The sequence below is a fragment of the Notolepis coatsorum genome (genome assembly GCF_963971535.1).
Source record: "Notolepis coatsorum genome assembly, contig: SCAFFOLD_2125, whole genome shotgun sequence".
NCBI lineage: Eukaryota > Metazoa > Chordata > Actinopteri > Aulopiformes > Paralepididae > Notolepis > Notolepis coatsorum.
In genome coordinates this window covers 1-22,500 of record NW_028174337.1, presented here as the reverse complement: position 1 = coordinate 22,500, position 22,500 = coordinate 1, and the positions used below count along the sequence as shown (strand labels likewise).

The 22,500-nt window shown below is 42.9% G+C and overlaps 1 protein-coding gene across 1 annotated transcript in view; it reads left to right on the top strand.

Annotated features, from left to right (window-relative positions):
• LOC311247573 (semaphorin-6B-like) overlaps positions 1–19,953 on the top strand; it is a gene marked incomplete at both ends in the record, with an annotated part of 23,970 nt that extends 4,017 nt beyond the window's left edge. Inside the window, 5 exons of the mRNA XM_084338606.1 lie at positions 1,049–1,147; positions 2,062–2,152; positions 2,683–2,802; positions 12,120–12,208; positions 19,736–19,953. Coding sequence (XP_084194732.1) covers positions 1,049–1,147; positions 2,062–2,152; positions 2,683–2,802; positions 12,120–12,208; positions 19,736–19,953 — 617 coding nt within the window. The remainder of the gene's footprint in view (positions 1–1,048; positions 1,148–2,061; positions 2,153–2,682; positions 2,803–12,119; positions 12,209–19,735) is intronic.
• Between the last annotated feature and the right edge of the window lie 2,547 nt (positions 19,954–22,500).

Below are 22,500 nucleotides of genomic sequence, written 5' to 3'. Positions count from 1 at the left end.
GGAGGGAGGGAGGGAGGGAGGGAGAGAGAGTGATGTCACTTCAAAGGACACCAGATGAAAGGAGGACGGGAGGAGGGAGGGGGAAAGCGACAATCAAAGGTTTGTGAAGGAAGGAAGAGAATAGACAGGTGCGGGAGAGAGGCGTCGGCAGAGACAGAGAGAGAGAGTGAGAGATGCTGAGGGATGGAGAGAGTATGAAAGGGAGAGAGAGAGAGAGAGGGAGAGAGAGAGAGAGAGAGAGAGAGAGAGAGAGAGAGAGAGAGAGAGAGAGAGAGAGAGAGAGAGAGAGACAGAGGTGAATAAGTACATACCTCTCTCTAGCTAGTCCCCAGGGGGCGAGGCCACATTTGCACTGAAGCTGATAAAAGTTAATTATAAATACATGTGAAAACATTGTCGAGCTCCCAGGCAAAAACAGACATGTAGACTCCGGGCCTCACGTTGTAATGGAGGCTGAAAGCCACTTGTACATTACATTTACATTTAGTCATTTAGCTGACGCTTTTATCCAAAGCGACTTACAAGTTCTGTACGACAAGTCATCAGGAAGGGCACAACTCTATCAGCCGAGTAACCATGTTCATCAAACAGTGTTGAGTGCTACAGTGTAGGTTAGTTTATTAGGACAAGTGCATGACAGTAAGGGCAGACAGACAGACTTGTGAAACATCTTCCTTGAAGACTGGAACACTCTGGTGCTAAACAACTGATGCTGTGTACGTGTGGTTTAAATAACTAAGTCAGATAAACCCATAGAATTATGGATAAACCGCCAACAAAGACCTCTCCTATTCTAGAAATCCCAACAGGGTGTTGTTGCAGGTGTTGAAAAGAATGAATGCAGCTACCCCCCCCCCCCCCCCCTCCACGAAGCGGCACGCTTCCTACAGTAGCTCACCGTGGTAGCTTTAAAATACATTTAGAGTGGTCGTTTCGAGCTTAGCCGTCTTTTTGAAAGGGACCCTCTCTCTACCTTGTGATAGGGACCCTCTCTCTACCTTGTGATTTTCTCCGCCTGTAATCCTTTCCTTTTGTGTTTTCTCCGCAGGGAGAGTGCCGCAACTACATCAAAGTCCTACTGAGCCAGCATGGCGGCCTCTTTGTCTGCGGAACAAATGCCTTCAACCCACTGTGTGCTAACTACACTGTGAGTGTCTGTCTGTCTGTCTCTGCCCTCGATGTATACATGTTTACCAGCTGGTCTGTCTGTCTGTCTGTCTGTCTGTCTGTCTGTCTGTCTGTCTGTCTGTCTGTCTGTCTGTCTGTCTGTCTGTCTGTCTGTCTGTCTGTCTGTCTGTCTGTCTGTCTGTCTGTCTGTCTGTCTGTCTGTCTGCCTCTCTGTCTACCTGTTCATATGTCTGTCTGTCTGTCTGTCTGCCTCTCTATCTGTCTGTCTGTCTGTCTGTCTGTCTGTCTGTCTGTCTGTCTGTCTGTCTGTCTGTCTGTCTGTCTGTCTGCCTCGCTGTCTGTCTGTCTGTCTGTTTGTCTGTCTGTCTGTATGTCTGTGTCTGCCTCTCTGTCTACCTGTTCATATGTATGTCTGTCTGTCTGTCTGTCTGTCTGTCTGTCTGTCTGGTTGTCTGTCTGTCTGTCTGTCTGTCTGTCTGTCTGTCTGTCTGTCTGTCTGTCTGTCTGTCTGTCTGTCTGTCTGTCTGTCTGTCTGTCTGTCTGTCTGTCTGCCTCTCTGTCTGTCTGTCTGCCTCTCTGTCTACCTGTTCATATGTCTGTCTGTCTGTCTGTCTGTCTGTCTGTCTGTCTGTCTGTCTGTCTGTCTGTCTGTCTGTCTGTCTGCCTCTCTGTCTGCCTCTCTGTCTGCCTCTCTGTCTGCCTCTCTGTCTGCCTCTCTGTCTACCTGGTTATATGTCTGCTGCCCTGTTTGTCTGCCTGTCTGTCTGCCTCTCTGTCGACCTGCCGGCCTGCCTATCTGTCCGTCTGTCTGCCTCTCTGTCTACTTGTTTATATGTCTGCCGCTCTGTCTGTCTGTCTGTCTGTCTGTCTGTCTGCCTGTCTGTCTCTCTGCATGTCTCTCTGCCCGATGGTAACACTTGTCCTCTGATGCAGAGAGACACTCTAGAGATGGTGGGCGAGCCAGTCAGTGGGATGGCGCGATGCCCGTACGACCCGCGTCACGCCAACGTGGCTCTGTTTGCAGGTAGGTGCCCTCTTGTCACAGAGCCCAGAGGCGCGCTGGCAGGCAGTAGGCTAGACGACCCTTCACAGAGAGACACGGGTGTCCTTGTGTTTGCCTTAGCGCATGATTTATAGTCAGACCTCTCTCTGTCTGCATTGCTTGTTTGGTTTTTAATCTTCCTGACCTTCTTCGATCTCCCTTCTCTTTAATCTCTCTCTCTCTCTATCTCTCTCTCTCTATCTCTCTCTCTCTCTCTCTCTCTCTCTCTCTCTCTCTCTCTCTCTCTCTCTCTCTCTCTCCATGTCCCCAACCACTGCACTTTTACTGTCTTATTGTTGTCTCACTGTTCTGTCCTGTTTTGCACTTATTTATTTATTATTATGTTATTCCTATTTGTGAAAAAAATCATGCACTGTAATGTCGAATCACGTTCCATTTGTATATACAATATGGTGAATAAAGTAATCTGAATCTGAATCTCTCTCTCTCTCTCTCTCTCTCTCTCTCTCTCTCTCTCTCTCTCTCTCTCTCTCTCTCTCTCTCTCTCTCAGATGGCAGTCTGTTTACCGGTACGGTGACAGACTTTCTAGCCATCGACGCCGTGATCTATCGTAGCCTTGGCGACAGCCCCGCCCTCCGCACGGTCAAACACGACTCCAAGTGGTTCCGAGGTAATGCCTGTTACCTCACACACTGACCACGCCCCCTCCAGCTCTTTGGATACCTTCAATAGACCTATTGCTAAGCCACGCCCCCTTTGAAAACTCGGACAAACAAAGTCGACCGTGAATGACTGTTGACGATGGCCGCAGGTAGCCCCTTTCCTGACTGTGATGCAAGCCTTGCTTCACAGTCACAAAAGGGGCTAGGCCGCGGGAGATTTACCACAGCAGGTAATAGACCTGTTTTTTAAAGATAACACAAATATTTCATCTAGAAGCAGACAGAGAGGGTTACAATATGCAGTGGAAAAGTACGTTCATGAGATACACATTTACCTTAGACCTCCATGGTGATGCAAGCATTAGCTATATATAACGTTAGCTAGCTACTCTCAAGCATTACTTACAGTTGACTTGATTGAAGATTACAAGAACTATGACGATAATCCATGATTACTACTATTGCTGATACATTTTAGTGAAGAGGGGAGCTATATTCAAGTAGCAGCTAGTACGAGCAGTGTTCTCAAACAGTAGCCTATTTCTTTTCTCCCCTTCTCATTTCTGTTGAAACCATAGGGCACCAGGGTACTGTGCACACATCATTGGGCTCATGTACAGTTTAGACATTTCTCGTGCATAAAATGAAGACACTGCCTCCTGTACAGCAGTGGCCGACTTGGGAAGAAGGTAGCAGGCCAACCTATAACCTCTGCAGTGGTGGCAAAAGCCAAACTGAACCGCAAACGGAGACCAGTGATCCCCACCTACACTCCTAACAGGTAGTTTCAAAGCACAATAAAAACACAGATACATTTGGTAATAAAGGCAAAATGGTGCTCATTCACAGTTTATTGGAAAATTTGCACCGTCATGCAGTTTGATGTGAAAGAATAATAGCCTAGGCACAACATCCGATACATTTCTACAGTGAATAGTTAATACTATGCATAACACAGTTAACCATAACATGTATCTTTCTGCCTTTAGGAAAGAGTCAGGAATCAGTGAGGAAATATATAAGACACAGAGGAATGAGAGGCACACCTATAAGCTACATCATTAACCAGACCCCTATAGGTAGCAGTAGGTGGAAAGGACTACCCCATTGGTTGTGGCTTGAGCTATCAGGTAATGGTATTCTTGGCTGGAAGTTAGACAGCATGCTCACAACATACCAGATCTGGTTGATGTTTGTCAACCTTATGTTAGGGATCCTCTCTGACACAATTTAAAATGTCTTTATCTTTGATATAGCACGTTCAACATGTATCCTGTGTGCAGCCACTTTTTTTTGTTAGGCAGACATCTGTAGAGGGCATCTGCCTTTTTCCTCTGACGAAGGGTGGGATGTTTAATTCAAGTCCAATTTCTTGTAGGTCATTTTCAAATAAAAATCCTTTATCTACCATAAGCCCATCCCCTTCCTGCAGATAGCCATGTTTAAGCTGATTTTTCATTAGCTTAATAAAGTTGCTCTGCCTAACTATTTCTTTGTCAGACATAGATCCAGTGAAAAGAGTTGAACAAAATATTACAGAACCTCGTGGATCACATGCTATGAGGGATTTTAATGTGTTTGCAGACTTGTAGGTTGAGTAGCTTTGGAAGTTGGGGTTTGAATTTTTAACTCTGTACAGTCTAATATTGCCATCGTTGTAGGAAATTCCTCTCTGTACTTTCCTGGCATTTGTGCCATTATTATGTCTCTATGAGGCCATGCGGTTAGTTCCCCTAGAACTGTGAACATGTAGTCCACCCATGCATTGAACAAAGTACCAACACTTCGTTCATCAATCATAAATCTAAATGCCAAATCTTTTAAATCATGATTTTGTCTCAGTTTCATAAGAACAAGCAAGAGCTGCATTGTGTTAATTTGCCAATCACTTCTGCTACTGTATATGTCAATGGGACTGAAGTTTGCTGTGCTGTTTCACTGCTAGGTATACTAAACACAGTACATAGATTATTGAATTGATCATAAGTGAATCCAGTGGCATATTTGAAATAGGCTGGTACACCCACGGCTGTTCTGCAAGACCTCTGGTGTTAATCTATTTGGTACTTGATTATGTCTCAGAACAGTATTTATACTCGTCAGTGATTCGATTTGTGCTTGTTGATTTCTCAATCGTTCATCTTGCTCCTCTTGTCCACCTTCTTCCATTTGGGGGAGGCTGCTCCACAGGCCGGCAGAAGTGCTTTGAGGAAAAAAGACAGTTAGCAAACGTTAAGTTAGCTAAAAACACCAGCTAACTAGCGAGGAAGAAAAGTCAGACAGCAAATAGTTGATGTTGATAACACTGTAGCTAGCTAGCTAGGATAACACCAGCTAGCTAGCTAGCTTGCAGCTAACGTTAGCTAACTAATAGTTTGGTCTACGTTTCTAATACATGCCGTCAAATATTATGTCTTTATGAATTGACCTTACCTTTGAGCAAACATAAGTGTCCTTGGAAATGGTCTTCACATTCAGTTGTGTATGTGGTCGACAACACAACAGAATCCACCGCTTGCATTTGTCGAGTTTTCTTTTGGGCTTCGGAAAAGATACAAAATATACTCCTCCATCCAGTCTTTCAGGGTACCTGGTGTCCGAATTACAGGTACCCCACGCACAGAGTTTCACCATCAGATATTAGCTAGATAATAAAAATAGAAACTGAACTCTTCACAGTGGTTTCGGTCACAGACGTTTGGTTTGATGCGCCCCACAAATGGCTTTTCTGTTGATGTCTGAGTTTTCTGCCAGCGAGGATTTTCACTGTGATATGATTGGACAAATTCTATTTGGGGCGTGGTTTAGCAACAGGTCTATTACCTCCACACTGACCACGCCCCCTCCAGCTCTCTAGACACCTTCAATTACCTCCACACTGACCACGCCCCTCCAGCTCTCTAGACACCTTCAATTACCTCCACACTGACCACGCCCCTCCAGCTCTCTAGACACCTTCAATTACCTTTGAAATATTGAAATATTACAAATGTAAACAAAATTAAACATAGTAAATGCATTTTCATAATGTGAAATGTGTAAGGGGACTTAAAGGAGCAATATGCTGCTATAGATTTTGCGCTAAACTTATTTATTTCTTTATTTAGACAAAAGTTTTATCAAATTATTAAACATTTTATATTATTTCATGCGCCCATGTAGTACACCTAAAATTAAATACTTCCAGACACTCCTAAGTTATATGGAAAAAAAAGTGCCAGGAACCCCCTGGGGGAAGAGGGTGCAGTTTGGGGATTGAAAAACGTTCATCTGAAATAGTTTGCGTGGGGTACAGTACGTTCTGAGAGTAAAATTATAGTGTATCATTTGGTGGTTTGGGTTTCTTGATGAGAGTGATATGTTGGTCCAGACTCTGGCCCAATACATTTCAAAGTTAGTTAGTGATAAATCCTTTTTCCATATGGTGTCAATCGGACTTGGCTTGAGTGTTGATTGATTGATTGATTGATTGATTGATTGATTGATTGATTGATTGATTGAAAATTTTATTAACAGATTGCAAAATGGGTACAATACAGTACGGCTCAATACACACAACTGTTAAGGGGATGCAGACCAGAGAAAGACTTTCGTCTTGTTTACATCAGGGTCCCCCATTTTCAATTCATCATAACATTTATGACATACACGACATGCAGATATACAGTACTGTTACACTTACTGTTGCTCTAAATATGTTTTGGAGACCAAACCTTGAGTAGACTGACCTGTATAATGCTAGGTATTGGAGGCAGAGCAGCAGAGGTAATTATTCCCCCCAGGGAACTCCATAAGCACACAAGGCAGATCGAAGCTGCAAATGAAAGAAAAATGAAGTCTAAAATCTTTGGTAATATTGGATAATATGTATCCCTCTGTCAGACCAGTGGAGAAATTAAACAGGCCGCCCTCCCAAAAGTAATGCATAATTATGGAATAATGGAATATCGGGGTGGAATTTTGGATATGACCTTGGTGTGGTAGCTCACCAAGCGCCATACTGCAATGAGTTTAGTTTTTTTTTTTTGTTTACTCAGTTTATTTGATCAGGGACAGTGCATATCAATAAACAGTTATATATTTATAAGTGAATACAAATAAAAAAAACTGTAAATATGCCAACATTAGCAGGGTTGCTTGTTTTCAGTTGTAGTCCCTGCAGCTAGATGTTTAAGCCAGAAAGAAACAGAAAAATTGAATAATATAAAAACAGTTTAAAACATATTCTGTACATTCACTCACTATAAAAAATTCATATAGATATCTATATAGATTCATGCATCTATACATTTTTTTTAAAGAAATGTACAGGGACTAATCAAAGCCCATACATAAGCACCGTATAGGCAGGCACACACAGCTGTGATATAATTGGACCAAACACTGGTCTAATTGGTCTACACTGTTTAAATGGAATATTAGAGTAGATTAGGCCTTGTAGCCTATGGGGAGACACTAGATTAGGCCTTGTAGCCTATGGGGAGACACTAGATTCTCCTCTAATGGGCGCCACGCCGCAGATGAGCTTGGGTTTAACCAAGAGTGTAGAGGGCGGAGAATGAAAGCCCAGAAGTAAAATTTTATATTTGGGAGATTCTGGCCACCTGCACATTTCACATGTTGTAAGGTAGAACATTTTATATGAGGGTGTTTACCCTTCCAAATAAATTTAGACGGTATTGAGTGCAGCCTGTCTTAATACCCCACTGGAGGTGACCGAGGGATCATGGAGCTGTAGACGTTGATGCGTGACAAAACATTCATTTAAATGATTGAGAATCGAGACTGCATGGAGTTTGGGATTTATATCCATCTATCTAAATCGACCTCTACCGTTCTAAAAATATTAAAATTTAAATGTTCGATATAAGCTAGGAGGCGGCTCGGGCGGGCACCATGGAAATAATAATTAGTGCAGGATCTATGAATCAGAAATTCAAAATAAGGGGCGGCTAAGTGGCGGGCAAGACGCTCGCCACTAACGCAGGAGATGCTGGGTTTGAGCCCAGCTCTCGGCGTTGGTACCAGCTTGGCTGGTCGTTCATACTAACACAATTGGCAGTGTTAGGGGTGGGAAAGCTGGTGGGTGGGGATTGGACGTTGTGGACAGCGACTCCTACAGGTCAGTTGGTGATGCCTGCACAGCAGAATCAGGAAGCATCGGGGGCAGCGTGAGCCTCCCACGCGTTACTCCTCGCCACTGAGAGATTGCGCTGTACAGGTGAAAAGATGCAACAGCTGCCTCCTTGTGTACCGGAGGGGACACGTGATGCAAGGCTTGGTCCTCACTGCGGCCCACCAGTGGGAGGCATAGTCTAGCAACGTTCGAGACAGGGGAGGGAAGAATTGAAGGGAGAATTGGCGAGGCGAAATTGGGATAGCAGAAAAATAGAAAAATAAGGAGAAAAAGTGGATAAAAAAAAAGAAATTCAAAATAAGTTATTTTCTGACAACCTCACGCTCAAGAGATACTTCGGGAGAAACATCAACCTGCATTTGTCGTTCTAAATATAAAAATCTTGCTTCCAAATCCGCCCCTTTTGCGTGAACGAGATTTATGTAGGTTGGATGAAACAATTATAGAATTAGATCTTATAAAACCGCATGACCGCATCCCACAACACCCTGGGATCATCTACTATTCTATTGATCTCAATGAATTCTGTTATTTGCTCCTCCATCTGAGATATTATTCTGCAATAACGTAGTATTAAAACGCCATCATTTCATTTCAACCTTTATTTAAAATCGTACGCTTCTGAGGTTTCCCTCATTTACAGAAACAACGATTGTACAAAAAAATACAGTAGAATACAAACAATATTCACAGAAAATTAAACACCAGAGTAAAAATAAAAAAACTTTTAAAGTAATTTTAAAATATCAGCTAAAACAGTTACAGGTAGTCACACAGGTAGTCTGAAATCATACGTCCTAATAAACTAACCTACACTGTAACACGCAACACTTTGATACACATTGTTACTCAGCTGATAGAGTTGTACCCTTCTTGCTGTCTTGTCGTACAGAACTTGTAAGTCGCTTTGGATAAAAGCGTCAGCTAAATGACTAAATGTAAATGTAAATGTAAAATACGTTTAAACATTCCAAGGGAAGGGAGAACCTCCTATTTCAGAGAGAGTTGAAAGACATCCCAGTTAGAGGCATCAAAGGAAAAAGCTGACTTCCCTTATAGATCAGAACAAACTTGAGGGACCCTAAGAACCGTCCAGTCATTCGATCGAGTTGAATAGGTTCCAATATTCCAATCTAACAGTGAAGAGATATAAACAGGTTGTTTACCAAGAAGGGCTTTAAAAATAAATAAATACTGTGTTTGTTGCGCCTTTTTGTAAGAGAAGGCCAACCCACCCTATCATACAGGACACAATGGTGAGTATCATATCTGTCATCTGAAAATAGCAACAATCCATCGAAACTTTGGAAAACACTAAAAAGATCTAGGCTGCGATAATAAATCAAACAACAAGGCCACGGAGGCTAACATCGGGCTACACACCGACAAGGGAGTAGAGTTTGACAAAAGCAAAGTTGGAACTATGTTTAACACCTTTTTCACGTCAGTTGCCAGCAAGCTAGTCTCTGACCTGCCAGACAGAACAGGAGAATATGGAGAGGGCTTTGTCACTCAATACCACAGAAACCTGGGGGTTGAGCAGGGAGCTTTTTCCTTCAACAAGATCACAGTTGATTATGTAGACCAGTGGTTCCCAAAGTCGGGGTCGCGACCTAAAGGTGGGCCGCGAGCAGCCACGGGAGGGCCGCGAGATGATTACATTTTTTATTTGTATTTTTTTTAGGCCACTGAACTTAGAAGCAGGCCAGGACAGTGTTTCTAGTTGTATTCTAAAATTCTATTCTATTGTATTCTAAAATGTGACTATATGGTTAACTTAATAAATAAACAAAAACGAAAAATCTACTTATTTCAACGAACATTTCAAACTAAATAACCGATTATGCACATAAAACGCTGAAAACAACCGAAGCAACAATAGTATTTTAATGAGGCTATTATTATTATCATTATTATTTTGCAACAAGTTAGCCCTCTCATAAATAGCACATATAAATGAATAACTAACTTGAACTAACTTAATAGGATTGAAGTGATATTTGGCTTAAAAAATCGGTCGACTGAAAAAAAAAAAAAAAAGCCTGACGATGTGCATTGGGCCGCGGCTCTCTGACGCCTTATTTTCTGGGTCCCGGCCTGAAAAGTTTGGGAACCCCTGATGTAGACAAGATGCTATGTGAGCTCAGTGTAAGTAAGGCTACGGGGCTCGACGGCATCAGCGCTATAGGTATCTGAGAGATGCCTCAGCAGTTATTGCCCCACTCATCACTCACTTGAGCAGGGAAAAGTGCCCAGTGCCCACTGATTTTAACCGAGCAAAAGTGACCCCAATCTATAAGAAGGGGAGTAAAACAAATGCCAGCAACCTCAGACCAGTCTCGATTTTAAATGTAATATCTAAGGTTTTTGAAAGAGTGGTACACGATCAAATATATGAATACATACACAAACACAACTTATTTTATGAGCTGCAGTCAGGTTTTAGAAAATCATGCTCAACAGACACCCGTCTCCTGTATCTCACTGATTTTATTAGGAGAGAAATTGATGAAGGGAAACTGTGTGGCCTAGTACTTCTTGACCTTCAAAAAGCCTTTGACACAGTTGACCATAACATTCTGTTAGCAAAACTGAAGGCTCTGGGGATGGACAGCTCTGCCGTTAGCTGGATGAGGTCATACCTATCAGGGAGGGATCAGAGAGTGGACATAGGGGGAGTCCTATCCGAGACCATGCCCATCTCTTGCGGGGTCCCTCAGGGCAGTGTACTTGGGCCCTTGCTCTTCCTGCTGTACATCAATGACATGAAAGCTGCCTGCACCAGCCCGTTATTTTTTTATGCTGATGATCCAGCCATTCTTGTGTCGCACAAAGACAAAAATCATATTCATATACAGGACATCCTAGCTGACAACATTGATAGTATAAAGAACTGGCTAACAGACAATAGGTTGTCACTGCATCTAGGCAAGACAGAATCCATATTAATGGGTTCAAAAATAAGGCTAAGCAGGGAGGACAAACTTGTTTTAACCACCGGAGGCACAACTATCACATCACAGCCCTCAGTAAAATATCTAGGTAGTATCCTAGATGAGACTCTAGGAGGTGTCCACATCATGGCCCTAAATTTCCTGGGCAAGATAAGCGCCAGAACAAGGTTCCTAGCTAGGAAGTCCATTTTTCTTAACTTTGACTGCCTAAAAACCCTTGCCTCATGCCGGGTCCAGTGCCATTTCGACTACGCCATCAGCTCATGGTACTGGAGCCTTAACAAACCCCTGCTTGATTGGATGTTGGATGTTTTAGCTCCTGCCCCTTACCCGAACGTCTGTGTCAAACTTGTTATTTTCTTTAGTACTATCAATTACTGTCGACATATAATAAGACAATTATAACGGCATTATAACGGCATTATAACTTTTTATACATATATACAACTATATACCTACATATGCACATATATACATTTATATATACATACATACACATACATACTGCCAGTTATCAAACCCCTTCTTCATCTCTGTACCTCCGGAAAACCATTTGACTGTATTTTTTTTATTTTAAACTGTTTTATGTTTTGACATTGCTTTAACTGCACAATCACACACAATAGAAATCTAAAAAACAATGGAACGGCATTATAACTTCCTGTTGTTTACCTTGAATAAAGGTATTCAGTCAACACGAATACGGTAAACAACGCCACGGCAGCTCCGATGGGAACCGGAAAGCGCTCCATGCACCAGAGTGATGTATATCGCACGGTCGGTTTGACCCCCCAGATCGCCGGGTGTTAACGACCCCAAATCAAGCCCCGACACGTCTCTCTTCATTCAGCCTGTCGTCCCTTGACGGCGACGCGGGCTGCGGCAGGTCAGAGCGGGAGCGAGGCCGGATGAATAAATAAATGATATATTATATAACGTCTCCCGCGATGATAAATTAAACAGGACATGAATATTTAACGGCCCGACCCCTGGACGATGCCAACTCGCCGTATATTGATGTGCTTGTTGTTACAGCGGCGTGTGTGCGTGGATATGGAGTTTTTACCGCTACACTCAGAATGTCTGTCTGTCTCTGTGTGTGTGTGTGTGTGTCTCTATGTGTGTCTCTATGTGTGTGTGTGTGTGTGTGTGTGTGTGTGTGTGTGTGTGTGTGTGTGTGTGCACCCGCGTGTGTTTATTTGTCAGCACTTATGTCTTGTGTTTTGTTTTCCAGAGCCTTTCTTTGTGAGTGCAGTCGAGTGGGGGCCTCACATCTACTTCTTCTTCAGAGAGATGGCCATGGAATTTCATCACCTTGAAAAGGTACTCCTCCTCACTGGCTCCTCCTCCTCCTCCTCCTCCTCCTCCTCCTCCTCCTCCTCCTCCTCCTCCTCCTGCCTCTCCCTCTCTCTCTCTCTCTCTCTCTCTCTCTCTCTCTCTCATCTGTATCTCTCTCTCCTCTGTCTCTCTCTCTCTCTCTCTCTCTCTCTCTCTCTCTCTCTCTCTCTCTCTCTCTCTCTCTCTCTCTCTCTCTCTCTCTCTCTCTCTCTCTCTCTCTCTCTCTCTCTCTCTCTCTCTCTCACACACAATTCAATCCAGATCAATTTAACTCATTGCCTTTCAAAGAGCTAATTTGTTGCGCTTCAACACAAGTTAGCATTGCCAAAGCAGAGATAAGCAATAGAGATGTACGTCAATCCCCATCTAGACAAGGTACATGCTCTCTCTCTCTCTCTCTCTCTCTCTCTCTCTCTCTCTCTCTCTCTCTCTCTCTCTCTCCTATCTCTCTCTCTCTCTCTCTCTCTCTCTCTCTCTCTCTCTCTCTCTCTCTCTCTCTCCTCTCTCTGCCTTTGTCATATTTATTGAGCATTACACAACGTTTGCGTACCTTCTCAACAAGATTTTCATGAAGTATATAATAATAATAATAATAATAATAATAATAATAATAATAATAATAATAATAATAATAATAATAATAATATAATAATAATAATAATAATAATAATAATAATAATAATAATAATAATAACTTCATTTGATTATTTATTTAATTGTATATAGCGCCTTTCAGAAGACCCAAGGTCGCTTTACATAGGGGGGGGGGGAATAACAAAAGTAACAAACATAGTGGACAGACACAACATACAAAGTGAGAAATTAGGGTTAAAGGCCAAGTTGAAGAGGTGGGTTTTGAGGAGTTTTTTTTAATGAGTCCAGAGTTGGGGCGTTGCGGAGTTCTGCGGGGCGGGAGTTCCAGAGGGTGGGAGCTGCCACGCTGAAAGCTCTGTCCCCGAAGGTACACAGTCTTATATAAGATCTACATCTCCACATGGAATGAATGATATGACAAAATATACTGTCTGTTACTATGCAATCCTTTCTCTCTCTCTCTCTCTCTGCCCTCTTCGATTCTACTACTTAGGCCCTGTTGAGACCTGGCATTATTAACATGCCTCTTGGGTGATCTGATCACATGTGACCAGCTCTAAGCACATGGTGTGAACTGTGAACGCACACACCCAAGACGCATTGAGGTCCGATCGCTCAGGCCACGTTGGGAGGCGGTCGTCTGGGCCTCATTGTGTTCGCAGTGTGTGTACGCAGAATGTATCCCGGCCCACATCGATGGACCACCTAGTCAACATTGTCATTGTCTTCTGGAGTCTAGGGCTGACCTCGATTAGTCGACTATTCGAAAGGAGCCGTAGTCAATTGCCAACCTCTTAGTCGATTGCAAAGAAATATATATTTGAATATATATATATATTTTTTGGGATCATTCTTTCCAAAAGCAAAGAGGCCTAGAAGCGTGGCTAACACTAATGGCACGCATACCAGAGGCTAACTGCCTAAGAAAACGGGCACAGAGGCACTGAAAGAGGATTTCACCCATCTAATGAACACACTAGACTAGACTAATATCAAGATGTATCCATCAGTGGACCAATTGCATGCTTTAGCAGAGGACAAGAAGCCTTCAGTCGACTCCTTCAGACATTAAGCACCCCCCCCTAGCCCAAATGGAATGATGATAAAAAAGTATAATATATATTTTTTTTATTCGGAGGGGGGGACACTACCAATCAAAGTCGACTATACAAATCCTTAGTCGGGGACAAGCCTACTGGAATCGTATAATTATTTTACTGAAAGGCGAAAGTACCTGCTCTCTCTTTCATCCTCCTTTTTAATAGAAATCATGTTGAGCGAATCCAAAGTAAAAGCGAGTTTTTCCATGATATAACGCTCACTGTGCCTCTTCAGAAGCCCCATGCTTCCCCATGATCGCAAGCATCAACAAAACAATTATTAGCCTTATAGGGGTATAACGGTACACAAAAACCACGGTTCGGTACGGGTTTTCGGTACACTGGGGGAAAGTTTGGCTTTCCATGTTCCACTCAGGGGTGATGTAGTGTGCAGTAACTAATTGTACTTGTATGGCTGTCAACGAATATTCTATATTGAAATTAATAATCAAGTTTTTAATTCAATTCTGCACGCACATATTTTTTTCTGCACGTGCGTTCGTTAGTGGTTAACGTACCGTTGTATTCGTTCGGTACACAGCCGTACTGAACCTTAGGTCCAGTACTGAAGCGGTTCGGTACGCATACGTGTACCTTTACACCCTAATTAAAGACCTTTTCTATCCTCGTTGTTGCTCTGCGGGCACTTCTTCTAAATGCTTAGAAACTTCCCGACTTGGAAGAATATTCCAGTGTCCCGTCGTCAGTCCTTTCCCAGACGAACTCAACCCCGTATGGATTGTTTTGATGTTTTTATGCCTCATCGTATATATATGGCAGGGTGAGAAAACATCACTGATTGCAGGCAAGCAAAAATATGCTGTTTTAGGTCTTTATCAATATAGCTGGCTACAACCTTTTTTTCCACTCCTGATTTCTGGTAGAGCTTATATTGGGTTTTCTAATGCTGATTAATAACATAAAAGGCAGTTATTTTGCCGTAATAATTATTAATATAACACCGGATAAATCTGTCTGGGTGAGAACTCGTAGATTTATGCATATATTCCCTTTAGTAGCCCTGCAGCTGCCTCCTGAGTTATGACCAGCGGGTTTTGACTGCTAGCTGAAGTTATGCCTTAATAAAAGCAAATCAATATTCCCGGGATAGTGTGCTTCTATTCCCCAGGACAGAAAATGTCTTATTTTTTTGGGGGGGGGGGGATATGAATCCCTAGTATGGAATGAAAATGCAAGGAAAGTGCTATGTGATATTTTTTCGAGATAGACCTATCTGTTACGAATGGGATAACGTGCGTTGGACCCAGGTGCCGTGCAGAACAGAGGAGACGGGATGCAGGTGTTGATTTCCGAACAAAACACGACTCTTTATTTTGAGTAAGCGAGTGAAGAACACGCATAACAGGAAACGAACAAAAGGGAAGACGGCTCAGTCTCACACGAAACACGACAGTAAGCTGAAGACACGAAACGATAACACAAACAGGGGGGAAAATAAAAGGTGGAGAAAGCTATAGTCTCCAAAAACGGATTAAATAAACAGAATACCAAAGCAAACTTTTCCATGATACGTTAAACGCGGCAAGGTAGGAATGACACGATAACTATAAGCAAAGACATTTCTTACTCATCTCCCGTGGCGACGAGGGACTATTAAGCAATAATACACCAGAACCTGTGGAATATCATGAATATTGCCACGGCTGTGATGCGCCCGCAGCCACGAGAGAGAAGCTTGAGTGGCGTCGGCATCACAGAGTGACACTATTCATGATATCCCACTGGTTTGAGTGTATTATTGCTTTTATACAGCAATAATATATTATATTATTATATTATATTTATTTCAGTGAACTTGGCGTAGATTTCTTTTTCCTATCCTAAAGATGTATCGTTGCTATGGAATTTCAAATGGAGTAGGCTATCAACCAGCTTGGCAACGCAAACGAATGACGTATTAGTCTAATTGAACGTAACCGTGAACTGTAAGCGAGTGGATAGATATAGAGGACGGGCCTACGTCTAACGGTATTCATAAAAATTATATTAGACGTGCCAATTCAACGAAAGATGAGCTGGACGCGCTGGAGAAAAGGCGCAATTAATCCTTCAACACCACCGACACCACTCCGGTATTGCTTGCCTGACCGCAGCAGTTCAAAGAGGCAGTTGTTTGGGTGGCTAGAGTCTTTTATTATTCTCTTAGCCTTACTCCTGCAATGCTTGTTGTAAATGTCTTGGAGAGTGGAAAGCCCACTACATTAGACTCCTCTATATCTATCCACTCGTTTATAGTTAACGGGTACGTTAAATCAAACGTAACGTTGTCCGCGGAGTAGGTCACGTTGACAGTTTACGTTTGATGAATGGCAGTTGAAACTTTCTACAACATACATTCTAAAGCCAGCGCAGTGGTATATCCAGGGGCGTAGCTGGGGGGGGGGGGGGGTAGCTTAGGATGATTCCAAGGGCCCAGCACTGGGGGGGGGCCCAATTTTTTTTTTTTTTTTTTTTACTAGACATCACTCAGGTGTATTATTGATGCTCTCATTGATACTATGTTTGTTTCTGAAGTGTGTGTGTGTGTGTGTGAGATATATATAGAGAGAGGGGGGGCTTTGGTAGACTATTGCATTGGTCCATTCATTGAAGATGAACGCAATGCGACATCCTTTACTAGGCTCACCCACCAACAGTGCAGGTGCTGAACTGCTGATCCGAATGTATAGGTAAAAACCATATTATGCGTTTGCATCAATAAAAAAATGGCCAAAAAAAATTCCGCTTACGTGCGCTCGCATTCAATGGGGGCCTACAAATACATTCTTTCATGGGGCCCAGAATCTGGAGCTACACCCCTGGGTATATCCATGGTGATTTAACCGTGAGTGTATCACGAATATACTCACGGCTTGGAACGCTCTCGACCAATCACAATGCGTGGTCGGACCTACCCGTTGTATAATAAGGCTTTAACAGGAATGCATAGTACTTACTCACGGCACGATTCAGTGAACTACTGACACAGAGGTAAAACACATGAGGGCATAAGAAGACAGGTAGACATAGATGTACCCACCAGGGAACGCTAGAGGCCCGCTCAGCCACTAGAGCGAACCCCCAAACGTTACACCTATCAGCTTTTGTAGACAGCTTTCATCGCTGGAGAGAGACAATTTCTGATCATTCCGACGTCTCTGGTAATGTGGTTTCATCTGCAGGGTGTTTCCCATATCTTCGTCCCTTTTGGGTCATTTGGATAACATGAGAAGCAAAATTCATGCAGAATGCAGGTGAGGTGTCGGCTAATATCCACGATGAGAATATGGAAGGAGAATGATGAGTGTAGCCCGCCCCCATAGATGCGTAAATGGCACTGTTGTTTGCAGATACAAGTGGGGCCTCAGACCCTGGAGGTGGACATTTTAACACAGAAATCTATTACAATCTTAATTTTTTAAATATATAGATTTTAATAACAGAAGTCTATTACAATCTTTTTTTTTATTTAATTTGTATTTTTCATTGATTTTAATTAATGACAGAAACCTATTACAAATTTTCCGGGAGGTTTTATTATCTATTCTCTATGCCTGTCTATAATTATGCCAATTGTATGCTGTGAAGCACTTTGGCCGGCAATTCCTATTATGAAAGGTGCTATACAAATAGAGAGTATTATTATCATTATTATTAAATTAAAGGGGTTTTAGAGTAACATTGTCAATTGCAATGGAACACCGCGTGCCCTCTATTAATGATCTCATTTGCATGCATCTTTAGTAGCCCGTGGGCGTCGGCCTAAGTGTTTATTTGCATATTGAGCGGGTGGTCCCTCGAGACGCAGGTGGAGACGCATTCTAATGCCAGGTGTGCAGAGACATACTGGGGTCCGTCATCACCCAGAAGGTTAACCCTTTCACTACCACACTACATAAGTTTAACCCTGTCACTACCACACTACAGAAGGTTAGCCGTCTGTAGTGTGGTAGTGAAAGGGTTAACCGTCTGTAGTGTGGTAGTGAAAGGGTTAACCGTCTGTAGTGTGGTAGTGAAAGGTTAACCGTCTGTAGTGTGGTAGTGAAAGGGTTAACCGTCTGTAGTGTGGTAGTGAAAGGTTAACCGTCTGTAGTGTGGTAGTGAAAGGTTAACCGTCTGTAGTGTGGTAGTGAAAGGGTTGTAGTGTGGCAGTGAAAGGTTAACCCTTTGGTAGTGTGGTAGTGAAAGGGTTAACCTTCTGGTAGTGTGGTAGTGAAAGGGTTAATCCCAGGTCTGAACTGGGCCTCTCTCTCTTTCTCTCTTCCTAAATTTCTGTGTGAAATGATGGAATGATTTTCTCCATCTGGCAAAAGAAACCTTCTTCAAAAACGTACAAAAAAGGTTTGAAGGAACATCTGATTATTATATTGTAACAGTGTATTGTAACTTGTGTATTGTAATCAGTGTAATGTATTTTAACTTACACACTTGATCTACATTGATCTTGTTTTCCAACTTGCTATATGTAATATAATTATCTTAATTATTATAGGTGGTTTCTTATAAGCCTTCTGGGCTTTTCTGCCTCTTCCTGCACTGTATATCTTGTGTACAGTTGTCGTTATTGTGTTGTTGTTTTTATACCCGTAAAGGTGATCTAGAGCGCTTAGATATCCTATATCACTCCGCCATTCGCTTCGCTACCAATGCCCCCTACAGGACCCACCACTGCGAGCTATACTCCCTAGTAAACTGGCCCTCCCTGGAGATTAGACGCAACATCCACTGGCTGGCCTTTGTATATAAAACACTTCTAGGCCGTAATCCCCCTTACCTTACTCGCCTAGTCCACCCTCGTCCACTCCCAAATTACCACACCCGGTCAGCCACACATATCCTGGTAAACGCCCCCCATGCCAACTCCTCACAAGGCCGTTCCTCCTTTCAGTACGCAGCAGCTGATAGCTGGAACACACTTCAAAAAACCTTAAATATGGAAATGTTTATTTCAATTCGATTGTTTAAGGAAACTTTAACAAACTCCCTACCTAGAGCACTCATGTAGATGTTTCTCCATGTGCTAACACCATGCTGCCACTATTGTTCTGTTGTCCGCCAGTTGTTGTTCAGTTCAGTTGTTGCTCTGTATGTATGTCCTTCCTTTTTAATAATGTTCCTTTGTGTTTTATTTTTATTTATTTGATTTTATCCCCCATCCCCTTTCCCCTAGGGGGCTTTTTACCCCCAAATAGGCCGTTATTGAAAATAAGAACGTGTTCTTAATTAACCTGCCTATTCAAATAAAGGTTTGATGATGATGATGATGATGATACTGTGTGAAGAAATAAGCTAAAGGAAACGAAACTAAACTCTCCCCTATACACACACACACACACACGCCTTCCCTTGGGGCCCACACTTAAGCACTCTCCCTGGGCCTCGCAAGTTGAAGGGCCTGCCCCCGGCCTCCACCGCGCCCGGGGTACTGGCCCTCCTTATTCAAAATCAGACTAAAGTGTCAGAATCAGACAGCTCTGGGCGGGATCCACAAAGAATGGATTGCACGGTGCTAATTGCACCCTCATTATGAATTGAAAATGGGGGACCCTGATGTAAACAAGACGAAAGTCTCTCTCTGTCTGGTCTGCATCCCCTTAACAATTGTGTGTATTGAGCCGTACTGTATTGTACCCATTCAATCAATCAATCACCTGCGCGGTCCATTTTTTTACACCAGGGTCCCCCATTATTTTCAACTCATAATGAATTGTAAGTAAGGGTGCAATTAGCACCGTGCAAAAGCCATTCTTTGTGGATCCCGCGCTAGTGTTTGCTCCAGGCTCACTCGGTCTTCCCGACTTGCCTGGTGCGCGTCCAGGTGATGGTGTCCCGCGTGGCGCGGGTGTGCAAGGCGGACCTGGGCGGGTCCCAGCGGGTGCTGGAGAAGCAGTGGACGTCCTTCCTGAAGGCCCGTCTCAACTGCTCCGTCCCGGGAGACTCGCACTTCTACTTCAACCTGCTGCACGGCACCAGCGACGTGCTCCGCATGCAGGGGAGAGACGTCATCCTGGGCCTGTTCTCCACGCCGCCCAACAGGTACACACACACACACACACACACACACACACACACACACACACACACACACACACACACATACACACACACACACACATACACACACACACACACACACTGACCACAAGCACACACTACCACATACACACACACACACACACATATACACACACATATATATACACACACACATATACACACACACACACATAATAATAATAATAATAATAATAATAATAATAATAATAATAATAATAATAATAATAATAATAATAATAATAATAATAATAATAATAATAATAATAATAATAATAATAATAATAAATAATAATAATAATAATAATAATAATAATAATAATAATAATAATAATAATAATAATAATAATAATAATAATAATAATAATAATAATAATAATAATAATAATAACAATAATAATAATAACTTTATTTGTATAGCAGTTTTCATACAGAAATTGCAGTGCTTGAGCGGCTAGGTGGTGCAGTGGGCAAGGCGCTCACCACCAATGCAGGAGACGCGTTGCTATCAGCTTGGCTGGTCGTTCATACTAATACAATTGGCAGTATTAGGGGGTGGGAAGCTGATGGGTGGGGATCGGACGTTGTGGACAGCGACTCCTACAGGTTGGTTGGTGCGCCTGCGCAGCAGAATCAGGAAGCGGCGGGGGCGGCGTGCCCTCCAAACGCAGACCCCCGATGCTGAGAGATCGCGCTGTGCAGGTGAAAAGATGCGACTGCTGCTTCTTCGAGTACCGGAGGGGACACGTGATGTAAGGCTTAGTCCACATTACAGCCGGCTTGTGGGAGGCATGGCCTAACAGCGTTCGAGACAGGGGAGGGTAGAATTGGACGATACGAAATTGGGATGGGAGAAAAATTGAAAATGGGAGAAAAAGTAGATACAAAAAAAATAATATTGCAGTGCTTCACAGCAGTAAAAAATACAGGCATATTGCTATCTGTCCATTCTCATTGTCAATTGAGACCATAAACCGTCCCTTCAAAATGGATTAAAGAAAAAAAAATGTCATCAATACATTCTAATTTTATAGCGCCGTCAATATAAGCGTTATACCGGATTTGGTCTAGTATATTTCCTGGAAGCCGAGATAAAGGGCTAATAGCTAATAACGCTAAATCCAATGGCATTTCGGTTATAGATACGCTACAGTTAAAACTCAAACTGCATATGATTGGCCCGATCCTCAAGCATGTATGCATGAAAGGGGGGGGGGGGGGGGGGGACGACGACGTCGTTTCTGATGATTGATTACCAATAACCGCGTTAGCCTCATTAGCCTCATAGGCCAAACGCCTGGTTGAGTATCATAACAATTCCCGATTGGGCTGTACTTTACGGGAAAAAGATCTTACCGTGGTCCGGTGGGATCCCCCCGAGCATTTCCCCGTTATCGATCGCCATCTGGTAGATCGATATGTCCATTGGCTGATGATAAATCCCCTTATTGCATGGTGAAATCTGCGATGCAAAACGTAATCCAAGGTACAGGCTACACATCCAGAATCCAGCTACTGAAATCTCCATTGAAAGTAAAAAAAAATAATGATCCGTTCAGCCACAGGGCACACTGCATTATCGCGATAGCGCCCCTAAGAGGATCTGGCCGGTATTGCACTTTGTCAAATTCAAAGAGTAGGGTAAATCTGCAGTGCAGCTCGGCGACCTTGAATAGGTTATTAATATGGAATAAAAGCAATAGCAACTTTCCACGGATATATCTGTGCTTCTGTCCACAACGGATGGAATTGAAACACAGAGATCTCCGTGCTTGGGCGGGATAGTGTTAACACAATCCCGCCCAACAACGTATATATCCGTGTTTCGAATCCATGCTTAAAGGACCGACCACGGATATATCCGTGGCAAGGTTGTTTTGGCTTTTATTCCATTTTAATAACCTATTCAAGGTCGCCGAGCGGCACTGCAGATGTACCCTACTCTTTGAATTCGACAAAGTGCATTACCGGCCAGATCCTCTTAGGGGCGCTATCTCGATAATGCAGTGTTCCCTGTGGCAGAAGCTGTCTTTTTTTTCTGGATTTCCAATGTAGTTTTCTACTCACCTGAAGCGATCGCTATTGCCTGTTGCACGGAATACGTTTTGGATCGCGGATTTCACTATGCAGTAAGGGGATATATCATCAGCCAATGGACATATCGATCTACCAGATGGCGATCGATAACTGGGAAATGCTCGGGGGGATCCAACCGGCTCATGGTAAGATCCTTTTCACGTAAATTACATGCTGATCAGAGCTTGTTATGATACTCAATGAACACGGTTATTGGTAATCAATAATCAGAAACGACATCCCCCGCCCCCCGCACTTTCATGTATACATGCTTGAGAATCATACCGATCATATGCAGTTTGAGTTTTAACTGTAGCTTCTGTATAACCGAAATGCCATTGGATATAACGTTAGTAGCTATTAGCCCTTCATCCAGCCTTCCAGGAAATATACTAGACCAAATCCCATATAACGCTTATATTCACGGCGCTATAAAATGAGAACGTATTGATG